The sequence below is a fragment of the Pseudopipra pipra genome, chromosome 2 (assembly GCF_036250125.1).
Source record: "Pseudopipra pipra isolate bDixPip1 chromosome 2, bDixPip1.hap1, whole genome shotgun sequence".
Taxonomy (NCBI): Eukaryota; Metazoa; Chordata; class Aves; order Passeriformes; family Pipridae; genus Pseudopipra; species Pseudopipra pipra.
The window spans coordinates 59,482,572-59,495,909 of NC_087550.1; the positions used below are offsets into that span (position 1 = coordinate 59,482,572).

The 13,338-nt window shown below is 35.3% G+C and overlaps 1 protein-coding gene across 2 annotated transcripts in view; it reads right to left on the bottom strand.

Moving 5' to 3' along the window:
* The window catches only part of VWA8 (von Willebrand factor A domain containing 8), a 186,372-nt gene that overhangs the window by 83,993 nt on the left and 89,041 nt on the right, over positions 1–13,338 (bottom strand). For both annotated transcript variants that reach the window (XM_064645638.1, XM_064645639.1), the window contains exons 22-24: positions 2,522–2,597; positions 1,742–1,877; positions 288–407 (exon numbers count right to left, since the gene is read on the bottom strand). In XM_064645638.1, coding sequence (XP_064501708.1) covers positions 288–407; positions 1,742–1,877; positions 2,522–2,597 — 332 coding nt within the window. The remainder of the gene's footprint in view (positions 1–287; positions 408–1,741; positions 1,878–2,521; positions 2,598–13,338) is intronic.

A 13,338-nucleotide genomic window follows, 5' to 3' on the forward strand; every position in this document is an offset into this window, starting at 1 on the left:
CAAAGATTTCCCTTAACCTTGTCTATCTGCAATCTTCGTTCAAATCCCAAAAAACAAAGTAGTTTTAACAGAGATGACCACATATTCACTTCAGGGCAAGTTTGGACCCTTTTATTAACACATGTAGATTTACATGATAGTCTTCAAGCTGAATCTCACCTTGAGTGCCTTATGTGAAACAAAGTATCAATATGCATAAGAACACCTTCTCCTTGTGAAATCTAATTAATACACTTATTCTATTAAACAATTCTATTAAAGATCATAATTTAATATGAATCACTTACCTAATGTGCCAAAAAAGTCATTACCCAAGAAAGGAAATCCAGGCCTATTTGCCAGAACTATCATTCTAAAATCAGGATGAATAACTATTACATTTTCTCTCCCCTCTACATGAGCATGATCTGGAAAAGAAATAAAATGTATTAATTGCATATTTAAGCTTTGCAATCCTGAATGAACGAACATAATTAGATTAGAAGAAGAATTCTTAGAATCAGAAGAAAAAAATCTTCTAATCTAATTCTGTTCTTCTCAGAACTAGAAGAACAGTTACAAAAAAAAGGCTCAATAGCCTTTTCTTTGCCATTCAACTACAAGTTTTCTAGGTTTCATTTTAAAGTTTCATAGTTTGTTACATGAAAATTTAACCGAAATGTTTAATTCAAAAAACATAAAAATGCATCCACTGTTCTTGGGGTGGCGACTGCCTGTCCTCTTTATATCAAATTTCACTGAAATGGTGAAGCCAGTGGTGAATAAAATGTGTTTTTATATAAGTCTGACATTATCTGATCTGGGAAGACAGGACTGAAATGCCTCCTGGTTACTACAAAAACCTGTGAGAAGCCAGAGATACGTGATTTAACACATGTGAAGACCCCGGTTCTTCAAAATTACTCAGACTGACTCCGTTGTTCCCTTACAGCATGTTTCCAGTGGCACACTGTGTTTGGGAATCCTTTAACTACCTCTAAAAAACTACAGTAATAATTGGGACTGGTTAGCAAGATATTTTAAAAAAAGCCCACCTACAGTTTATGATGACAAGCAAAACTCAGGTGTGCCATGTGTGCTGAATGATTGCCACACTCAAACATTATTCCCAATGTTGTTAAAATGAAACTCATTATGTAAAGTACAGTGTGTACTAACATCAAGAGGGCATTTCAAACATGGTCTTTCTTTGGAAAATAATGAAAAATATTTAGTTCCTGCAATTCACATGAATTAAATTCCATCAAGTTACAAAATACTTTCATCCTGCAGGATATATTTAAATAATGTAAGCATTTGCAATATTTGACTAGATTAACCCTTAATAATTTAACCTTAGGTATATCCATATCTTCATTCTAGATCTGATCAAATTATACCCCAACTGTCTAGATAGGCATAACCTATCATAATTTGGTCAACTAGATCTTTATTTCTTATGGTGAATGAGAAGCAGAGAGGTCAAATTACATTTTGTTGGGGTTCGGGTTTTTTGTTGGTGTTTTTTTATTTTATTTTATTTTTCAGCAAAATTCACAAGAATGCTAATTTAAGAAAACTTTGTGGCTATTCCAAAAGTAGTAAAGAAAATGACTGTAAATTCTTTCATTGTTAACCTTTTAGCATCAAGTAATGTATCCATTTGGATTGTTTTGGGTCTCTACTTAGCAGTGCAATTGCTGAAAACCAGCAACATGTTGCATTCTATCCACAATGATCAAAACATTTTCTCTCTACTTACTGGCAACAATGCGCCTTCCATCCGACAAAACCATTTCCCCACTTTCTACTAAAGTTTTTAAGATACAGGTAACATTTGTTGGTGCTTTGTCTGCCTCATCGATCACCAAAATATGTCCAAACTTCACTGCTTTTACCTAGAAGAGAAAAGAATCATAACATCACAACCTCCCCCAAACACCTGCAAGTAGCTGCATTACTGATTTCTCAATCAGCAGCAGTGATGTCGCAGTGACACTGAGACAAGAAAGTGACTCAGAACAGGGATAAGCTATGACCAAATCGTAATAGAGGGAAGAGGAGGCAGATGGGACAAGAAAGGTGGGTGTTCCTGGTTCTTCTGGATAGGGATAGAAAGGGCTGTGCTAGGGAGGGATGTGAGAAGCCCGACTGAGAATGGAGTGCTGACAGAGAAGTGCAAAGCCAGCTTGCATCTAGACTGTCAACATGTAGCTGAATGAACTAAAGAATGGCTGCAACAGCTGTTTGGAGCCCAACTCAGCATGTAGGTGTGAGGTGCTATGAAAGAGGAGGAGGAAAATACCACTCTATCAGTTAGAATGTGTCAGGTTAATACTAAATTATTTTACATACTCACTTTGTGGGGGGGGTTTCCCAAGCACATTAGGCACAGCAAGCGGGGCAAATATGACTAAAGTAGAAGTTAATGCAACGTTTGCTACCATGCTCACTCAATATGCCATGAAAAATCAAATAATGAATATTTTAAATTTCAAATGAAAAGCATTTCTAAATATAAAATCCAAATGTTACTACTGACCAGTGGTGAATCTTCATATACAATAAGACCATCTTTAACAGAAGGTTGTAGGGTAAGGCTTTGTACAGTGGTATCCCTGAAATGTGGAAAAACAGTATTAATCAAAAATACACAAGAATTTTAGTTACAATAAAATGCAAAATGAGTAAATGAAAAACTGAGTACTCTCTAAGAGGAAAAAATATCTCTTTTTTCAGAATTCTTGAATAACTGGGAACACTGGTGTGCCAGCTTGGTGGTCAAATGCAAGTATCCCTGTCTCTGCCAGGACTTTCATGGTAGTTCTCCTTTCTCATAAACCCTCAAAACAAAACCACTGAGAAGTGAATAAGTATTTTTTGTATGTAGGCACATTATTGATGTTACTATTTCTGGTTAAGTATGCTGAAATTGTCATGTACGTGACAAACAAGTGATTCTCCCTAGAAGAACCAAACACGAATCATTACTGTTTTAGCTGCTCTTCTCCACATATCATCAAGCAAAAAAACCCTCTCAAAACACCAAAAAACCCAAATTCAACCAAACCAAAACCAACCCAACCCAGAGATCAAAAGACACAAGCCCACCCCAAACCCAACCCAAACAAACAAAAAACCCCCTACAAACAACAACCACCACCACAACCATAACCCAAAAAATCCCCCCCAAAACAAAACAACAAAACTAAACACATTCACATGGAATTCTAAAAATCAATTTTTAGTTCTATATAAGCCATACTGGCTTCCTGTATTTTATATCATGCACAGCATAAGCTCTTAGATGGGACAGAGACTTTAATAACACAGCATTTCTGACATTTTGTGTTTGAATTGCTCACATTATTTTTACCTTCAAACATAAAACAGTGCTAATTAAAATCTGTAATGAGAATATTCTTAATCTTCACTATTTTCATCTATTCCAACCACCACTGAATGTACAGATAAATAGAAAACAGTTCCAATTCAGAAAGGTCAAGCAACAGACATCACCACACTGGATTCACCTATATAAATTATGTCCATAACCAAGGGAAAGCCCCTACTGATTAGACAAAATACTTGCCAAAACCTTTGTCAAGATCTGTATAACCAACCCCATTTACTTCAGGGTTCAGAGGGACCAAATGACCTAGAGAATAATCCAGAAGTGGGTCATGACAGAAGGTCCCCATGACTCCCATGATTTCACAGGCAAGAGGATATGCAATTTAGTCTTAGGGCAAGTAGGCTATGCCAACCCTTTCCTCCTGTATATCAAAATTTGGCTTAGTCTGTGTCAACAGGATGATGGGCTGATCACATGACAAAACCCATCAGGAGAGTCTCACTTAACACAGCTTGAGATCCACATACTGGTCCGTAGGTAAGCTTAGTAACCTTTGCATTGTATGTGAGATTTGATGCAACAAAAATCTCTTACTTCTCACAGCCATGCTGTATAACAAAACTGTTTGCTTAAGCCTAGCTGACTCACTCTTCTAAATATCCACCTTAGTTCTATCTTTAATTTTGTAACACCTTGTAAAAAACTAACAATATTCTGATAAGCTTCTTGGGTACAGGAAATCAAACACAGTACTGTTTGCAGCACACTATTAAGTGGCCAGCTTCCAACTACAGTTTTAAACTGACAGAATAACTTGCACACTTCCTTTATTTGAAACTGCTGTCAGCAGGATTTCTGTCCCTAATAACTAATAATTTCTTGTTTAGCTTTAAACCCATGATTGATTTATTCCAGAGTTTCCATGCACAGGAATAAAGCAGAGGGCAGGAAGAGAGATTTTTAATGTTTAGCTACTTCATCTGAACTTTAATCCAGGAGGTGAAAGGTTACAAAGCTGGAACCACCTTCACTTCATTTAACCCCATCAAATGCAGCCTGTCACAAGCAGCAACACTGCCCTAAATAGTTATATTAATATCTTATTCACTTGCAACATATAATTTTTTTAACCACTAAAATCAGCAGTAATATTAATCTATTATCTTAGAAATTCTATTATGGACACAAAAGTAAAGCTTCTATTGTCATCCTGCTAGTCTAACCAATTTCTATGCTAGGCAAAGAAATCAATAGTGCATCCAAAAAAACCCAACAAACCGATGATTTTTCTTTATTGAACACACATTATTTAGGGACTAAATTCTCAGACTATATGCATCAGCCTACCTCCACTATCAGTTAACATTTCTGGTTCAAGCCTATACAGTTGAAGATGCAGAAGAATTTTAAAATGTCTAAACCAAACTCTGAGTATATGAAGCCACAGTCATAGGTTACTAATAAGCAATGGAAAAATGTGGAATTAATACAAGGTAAAAAGGGGAAGGTTTTGTCAAACCTGAACCGTGATCTCTTTAAAGTAATAGAAAGGTGAGAAAATGGAGGATCTGAGGAAAGCATAGGCCAAGAATAAAGTAAAAGAAGAAGAAGCATTACAGGATGCTTTAGAGATCATAAATTTGTACTTAGGAGCCAATGCATGAAAAAAAGTAAAGTGAACAGAACACATCAGGAAATTAAGATCTCTGGTGGTGGTATGGATGGTCACAGGTGATGACGCAAGAAAAGACAAAAATGTTAAATGGTATTTTACTGTAACACAAACCAGCTTATTTTACTTTTGTTGAGCTAGTTAATCCTCTGGTTCTGCAGAGATTTCTTACAACCCCCTGATATGGAATACTAATTTGTACTTAGTACCACCAGCAGCCCACACAAATCCCCCAGATGATCTCATTCTTCAGAGAAGACAGAATTGACTATATCTTTGCAGAAAATAAACACTTCAAGAGTTTACAGTTTATTTAAGTGCTATTATAAAAGTAGTGTAAATCAGAAAAAAATACAGAAAGTATCAAAATGAAATAAAAGTTGACATCCTAAATCTAGCTCTTAATTTTTTTATAATTTTATTTGTTTTCTATTTTGTTGATATTCAGCTATAATATTTTAAGGAAATATTTCAGGGGATTTGTAATGTATTATAGAAGTCAAATATAAAGCCAAATATTAATTCCTTTGTCTTGATGACTCAAGCAAATGCAAAACTCCTCCACTTGCTTAGGCTATTACATTCAGAAATGTATATAAGAATGATTTTGCCAGGGTTATTACAGATTAATGTTATTGTCCTTTCAGAATCATAAGCTATACAATTAGGTATCATTAATTTCTGTTCTTCAGAAAGCTAACATAGCCCAAACACAGTAGAGAATGGCTAAAAATAATTTGTCTCTTTAGGGTTTTTTTTTCTTAAATTTCCACTTTGTATCAAATTACGTAAAGACACTGAAATATAGAAAAATAAAAATATGCTAAATCTGAAATATTTTTGAACAACGCAACATGCAGAATTTCCTAAATGTAAAATATGTCCGGCACTCAAAATTCTCACAGGAAAGGAACTAAAAGCTGTAATTCATGTTCTCTTAATAATATTGACACCTTAATATTAACTAGGCTCTAACAAAGACACGAATATCTAAACCTCCTAATTTCATCACAGTTAGCACTCTTGATGAAAATAGTTCTGACACAAAGAAGTAAGACTGTAGGAATATAGAAGCAATCAAGAAAAGCTGTCTCATACACTGTCATCTTACTTGACTGAACTGATTTTGTCTTTACATGATTGTAAAAGAAAAATACGAAACGCTCACTAATGCCTTTCCTAAGAACGTACTTTTACCAAGGAAGCCATCCTCACTCCAGTAAAAACAAAAACAAAAAAACCCACCACCACCACAAAAAAAAATGTTTACTACTAAAACACAGCAACTCCTCTGACAGTACCATTCCTATGAGGACTTCTGAGAATTCTTTTCATGTTTTTTTGTTTATTTGCTCACATCACTGTATTTTTATTTTTTTTTTTTTTGCTACTGCTGCATTAGTTACCCTAGCTTTTTCTGAGTTCTGCAAACTTACTCGAACATACTACTGTGACAGTTATTGTTTCTTTGAGAGCAATGCCTTCTTTCTGGGGAAGAACCATGAGATATGGCAGGAGAAATTTCCATCAACCTCAGAGACTTATTACCCAACTTCAAAAAAAGGTATTCCAATGCTTTAATTTAAGATTTGAGTCCCCAAGAAGGCTTATGCCCAAATACAGGACACAGTGTCAGCTAACATCACAAACACCCACATTCACTGGAATTAATCCATCTTGACAAGTGCTGAAGAATACAGTCGTGGTTTCTGTATCTACTCATGCTGAGGCTGAAAGGGTAAGAAATTATCTGTGGAAGGCAGCCTTGTGTTTTATAGGTTGGTGCTGATAGTAACAAGCTTACATAAACCACACTCAGGTTTTGGCCTTTATTTGCCAAATAAAACTTTCTGGTAGCTGAAAGGAAAAATCAGAGATGCAGAATATATACTCTAATAATTGTTGTTCTTCATTTCTGTGTGAATTATCTAAATACGTACATATTATTATTTAAAATGCACATAGATATATCTCTCTCAATTACATGTCAATCAGACATGAATATACCCATCTGCTGTGACCTAATTTTAAAGAGTATTTGAAAAATAATTAGGCCAAGGGCCATTTGAAGCTGTTAATTGGTTAGCTAATCCACTCGTGGATTATCCTGATGAAGAGTAGGCAATCTTAACACAAAGAATCAGTCTGCCTGATTCTGACATGTACAAATTAATTTCTTTAGCCAACCTACCATACAGCCATTGCATTTTTTGCATGATCTGACCGCTGTGTTTATGAAATTCTGAAATGTCTGAAAAGCCAACCAGCTATCTCATTTCTCTGTTAAAAATGACACTGTAAAGCCTTTTTGACTTATCTGTATGCACTGATAATTAAATCCACCTTTTTTTCCTGCTAGGCTGTTATAGCTTCTCAGCAGGACATATGTTTGTTTAAAATTCAAGAAATTATTTGGAGTATAAAGGTACTCATTAATCAGTATGACTGCAGGTGGCAGAAGAAAGATCAAAGGGAATTATATGTTTAATTCATGTTATACGCTTAAATCTAAAGTTACACAATTACTGATACATGGTCCATCTGTCAAAACAAGATGCAACATTTTCACTTAATTTATTACAATAACATAAGAAATTCACTCATCCTTGTTGTAAAATCCATAAATGAAGAAACATGACACCCCCTACAGCTCCCCTTATAGTGTGTAAGAATAAGTTCCATTGAGTAAACAGTGAGAAACTGTTACTTAGGCTTTAGAGGAAAATGAAACAACAGGGTCTTCTAACCTGAACTATTTCTCCATAACAACCATGCATCAGGATATTGAAGTTGAATTCAATGCCTACAACAAGACAAATGAATTAGGTCTCTAACACCTGAAATCTGACAATAGCAGATCTAGTCAGCCAGCTTATGAAAAACTAACACCGGAAACAGAGACCATTAGCTGGCATGAAATCTAGGAAGCTTTGCATTGCAACTCTGTATTGACTGAAAATGTGTTTAAGAAAGGGGGGGAAAAAAACAAGAGTGAAAAACCACAGACACCTATTATATGCTAGTCAATATACTCAGTGTATTGACAACATAAATCTTCATAATAAAACTGTCATCTTATTATTTATTTCCAAATCTGAGCTACATAAGAATAAAATACACACTACAAGGTACAACATTAAAAGAAAATATTCTAGACATTCATGACTCAAAACCACGATGTAAAATTACCTAGCCTTTTGTTTTGTGGCTGCCAGCAAACAAAAACACATACACACACAACTTTGCTGTGTTCAATGGATTCCTCAAATAAACTAGTGCAGCTATAGAGCACTACCTCAAAAAGTCCACCACAGACATAGCTTTTCTGTGTCATTCATTTTTAAAAACAGACCTGCTGAGCTAGATCAGCATTTAAATTGCTTAATATGGTCCTACATTCTTTCAAGAGAAGATAATCAAATGCAATTCTGAGAATAGGTGCACTATAATTCTAGTATTCATCAATGTTTTGGGCAAAATTTTTTCTGAAACAACTTTTAAAATTAGAATTTAAAAAATCTGAAGTCAATAAAGCTCAAAGGGTAGTTTTAAATTATCTCAATAGGAGAAACATGTAATTAGATTTTATAGTGATTATGTGTGCTAAAAAAGAGGGAAAGAAAATTAAGATTTAAAGATTAATGGACAGTTTGTAGTAAGTATTGCTTGTAGGGACACCATAAGCTCATTTTCTTACCCCAAACCTCATATTAATTTGATTGTTAAAGATCACAGCAAAATTATGTTTACTTTGAAAAGGATAACATATGCAAACTCAGGTAATTTTTTGAAAAAAAAAGATCATCAGATTACTGTAACTTATTAGGGAACCAGAACAGGCATAACACAAAATGTAATTTTTAAAATGAACCCTGCATCAGTCACTAGAATAAACATAGTAACTAACAAGAAGATGCCATATCATAGGCAAATTCTTTGAAAGAAAATGTAATATTAGGACACACAACAGAAGGTAGTGTAATGTCTTCTAAAATAACAGTAAGATTGTAAGATAAAAAAATAGAATTTCTATAGCAGTTATTATTCCATTGACAGTGAGAAACATCAAATTTACAAGAAAACCAAATTGCTTTGGCGTATATGTCACTGCCTAGAAAAGTGAAAAACAAGTTATTTCAACTCGTAAGAAAAGATATCACATGAACTAAGACTTAACATGGCTAATTTAGGGGCAAAACCTGTTACATTTAAAAGCTAAAGAAGAAAACTTCCTACATTCTCTATTTTCATGAAGAGGCATCAAATATTTATAAGCAGTTTTAACTTTTTTGACCTTACAGAGAACAACTCTCATACATTAAAAAACATTCCCTCTTTTTGTCATATGACTTTATGATGATTCATATTATCTTTTTTGATGATAAACTAATTTCATAAAAGATTATTTTCTTGATATACAGAAAGAGAACACTGGAACAGAACTAATCAATTCATGTCTTCTGCAGATTCACTGAGGCTCTGAGCAGCAGAAAATCCATTCATAAGCCATCAATAAATTATTGATGTAGATCACACTGCAGTCTACTCATCAAAAGCTTCTATTTCTGTAAGCCACCCCAACGTTGTTATGCAGATCTACATACTGAAAACATTAGAGTTGAAGTTGACTAGTTTTACTTCTCATGACTTCAGTGGCCACATCTGTAGTAGCTCAGAGGAGGGATCCGTTCTCCCACTAGCTAAGAGTAATGAAGTTCCCATTGCAATGGAAAAGGATTGATACTTTTCATTCCTGGACATTTTCAATTGTCTACAGGAATGCCTGTGATGAACTGTCTGCAGAGGAGATGGTGGGCTCCAAATTTTGCATTTCCTACAGCTCATCTGTGACTGACACAGCAAGAAGCCAGAAAATATATCTGAGAAACTTCCGCTTAATAACCACTCAATATTTGTACTCATTTTCATAAAAATAAATAAATTATCTAGAAGCTATCAAACAATCTCATTACAAAAACTGTTTTTATTATTCTGAAAATGATGGTGAGCTTGAAGCTGTTTCTTAATTCCCTCAACTTTAACTACTGTTCCATACTGACACATTTGAGTATCAGCTAAGGACAGTGCAAATGGACTCCCTACATGGAACAACCACTGCTGGATTATGTATTTTATGAAGATAAGATAAACTCGTTTTAACTTCTTAACCCTAGAGCTAGCTAGGGTCATCCAGCTGCTACCTTGCAGAAACTGTTGCTATATCACAGAATCAGAGTGGCTGAGGTTGGAAGGCATCTCTGGATGTCATCTAGTTCAACCCCCCTGCTAAAGCAGGGCCACCTAGAGACAAGGTGCTCAGGACTGTGTCCAGATAGCTTTAGCATATCTCAAAAAAATCAAGGAGTGTAATGTATACCAAACTTTAAGAAAAGGCATTGACAAGGAAAAATTAACATTGTGCCTTCCCAAACCTAGCAAATATGTTGCTTGGAACACAGATATTCCTTCTGCCACTAATTTTTTGTAAAGGGACTATCAAGACAGAGAGGCTTTTGTTTGCTATCAGAGCAATTAGGAACACAACTCATGATGGCAGATGACCATCACAGAGGCATCTTGCTCTTTTTGGCTATGTGACTTTCAACAAATACAACCCCAGCAGAATAGAGAGGTGGCAGCTTTCACAGGTCTTGAGTTGACACTATGTGTTCTCCACAGTATTTTTCCAGTTCTTTTTAGTTGCCTACATTTGTATTTCAGAATAAACTACATTCAAATATTTTTTCATTTTTTTACACTCTCGTATTAAAGCTTAGCTGTGTATTTTGATGAAAGTTAAGATCAGATAACACCATATGACTCCAAAAACTTGATGCATATATATTAATCCACATGCCTTAAGCATGTAAAACCTAGCATCTTATTTACATCACCAGAAACTACCATAAAAAGCGAGTACCTGAATTTTACATTTTCCTAGTCAGAATCTAAGCTTTTAGGAAACTTTCTATGACGTCTCTTCACAACCAAAGAAACAAAATCAACCCCAAAAGCTGTTGTTCTGTAATACAGTCTACACAAAAATAGTAACTGTAAGGAGGAGAAATCATTCTAATTGAAATATAAAAAACAGATTGAGAGTATGACTTAATTCCAAATAGATGCAAACTTAAATGTTTAAATGACAGATAAAGAACACTTAACTCCAGTAAAATCATTCTTTGTATGCAACTAGTTACTGATTTGATGATAAGAGAAGTAAAACTAATCTTTTCTTTCTCTGATTACATCAAGGTAGACAACAGTTCAAAGTCCATGATATTTTCTTCTGACATTTTAATGCAGGAGAGCTGGGAGCTTACAGTTTTATATTGATCTATTACACTCATCATTGCTAAGAAGGATTTTATAGTCTTAACGGGGCACAGGTTCTTGTCTGCGTCTTCCCTAAAGTTTTACTTTTTTTTTCTTCTTTCTGTGGAATCTTCTTGGTTTAAGGGACTTTGTAATTGAAAGTAAGATATTATCATGAGAGAAATAAAAAAGTAAAATATAATAATAATAACAATAATAACAACAACAATAATAACAACAACAACAACAACCACCAAATAAATATATAACAAAGAATAATGAAGGAAGATATCCTCATGAGGGGAAGGAAGGGGGCAGGTACTGATCTCGTCTCTCTGGTGACCAGTGACAGGACTTGAGGAAATGGCACGAAGCTGTGTCAAGGGAGATTTAGGCTGGATATTAGGAAAAGGTTCTTCAGCCACAGGGTGGCTGGGTACTGGAACAGGCTCCGCAAGGAAGCGGTCACAGCACCAAGCCTGACAGAGTTCAAGAAACGTTTGGACAATGCTCTCAGGCACATGGTGTGATTTGAGGTGGTTCTGTGCAGAGCCAGGAGCTGGCCTTCAATGATCATTTTGGGTACCTTCCAACTCAGGATATTCTATGATTCTATGATTATCAGTTTTCATTAAAATCTTTTTCCTGTTTCAATGAAATACCAAATTTAACTTTAGATTTTTGTGTAGAACCACTAGCAAATTCTTTCAGCGGGATTCACGTGAGAGATAGCAAAAGTAGTAACAGAAAGGTTCATAAAATGATGAGGCTTTCCAGAGTTCACTAATTTAGGAGCAACACAAATATTTGACTGTCGGGGTTGACAGCAGGTCTGTCGGAAGGAAGACAGAGCTATAAGAGCGGATATCCTGAACTTTCTGCAGGGTCATCATGAGCCTGCAAGAGCAAGTCACTGTGAGTCTGCAAATGCTGAATCATCACGAGCTTGCTATAGGGCAGCCAATTGTGATGTATGTTTATGAAGAAACACCAATTATAATGCAACATGTACGTTACACTGGGGAGTAAAAATGTTGGAGATCTGTTGCAATAAAAATCTATCCTATCCTGTGCTATTCTTTTTGGAAGAAGACTGTTTCTGTGTTTTTCTTGACCGGTACAACAACATTTGACCCTGTGTTACATGTACATGGAGAACACCAAAGTTTCTTACAGCCAGTTTCTTAGTTACTGGCTGTAAAACCAGTACATGCTGAATTTCTGTAAATACCTCTCATTGGCTTGTGACTGCACAAGTCTCGTACGTTTTCACCTTTCTAGTAGCATGAGGAATGCATGCTCAAGGTGGAAGCAGTAAACCCCTGAATTTTAATATTAGACAAGGTAAAGCTGTTGTTTATTCTGTTAGATGTAGGCAGCGTCCTGGGTGGACAAAATGGAGACAACCATCCCAGGAGGGTAAACAAAATTTAAGATTTCTCTGCTGAAATTTACTCTCGTAGGAAAGGAGTGACAGGGGAATCCTGGCAGATGAAAGTTCTTCCTTAACACAGAAAAGCAGTAAAACGCTTCGTAAGCGCAGTCCTAAAGAGAGGCTGTGCTGAGCCTACACCTATTACCTTTTCCAGAAAGAGTTCTCTAACTCCACAATTAATGTGACAAGAGAGCTGGTCAACTCCTGATCAGCTCCTAATATTAGAAAGTGTTCAAGAGGAAGCAGCCAATTTTTTGACTAATTTTTAAGCAAACATTTTTCTTAATTTCTGTCATTATTGAATCTAATCACAGCTTCCTTTCATTAAAGATTTCTGTTTCATGGTACCAAAATGATTTATAAGACTTAAAAATTTCAAGAAAATTAAATTTCTCAATGAGGTGCTGTAAAAAAGGTTAAGGAAAAGGATTCATAACCTCCATAAGCAATTGAAATCTTAAGGTCAGGCTGACTCTTCCCATGTGAATCAGTTGCACTGCAAGTAAATACAGATGTCAGAAAGGAAGTTTAAGGAAAAACACACTATTTCTTCTGTTTTTTATCTCCTCTCATCATCTTGAA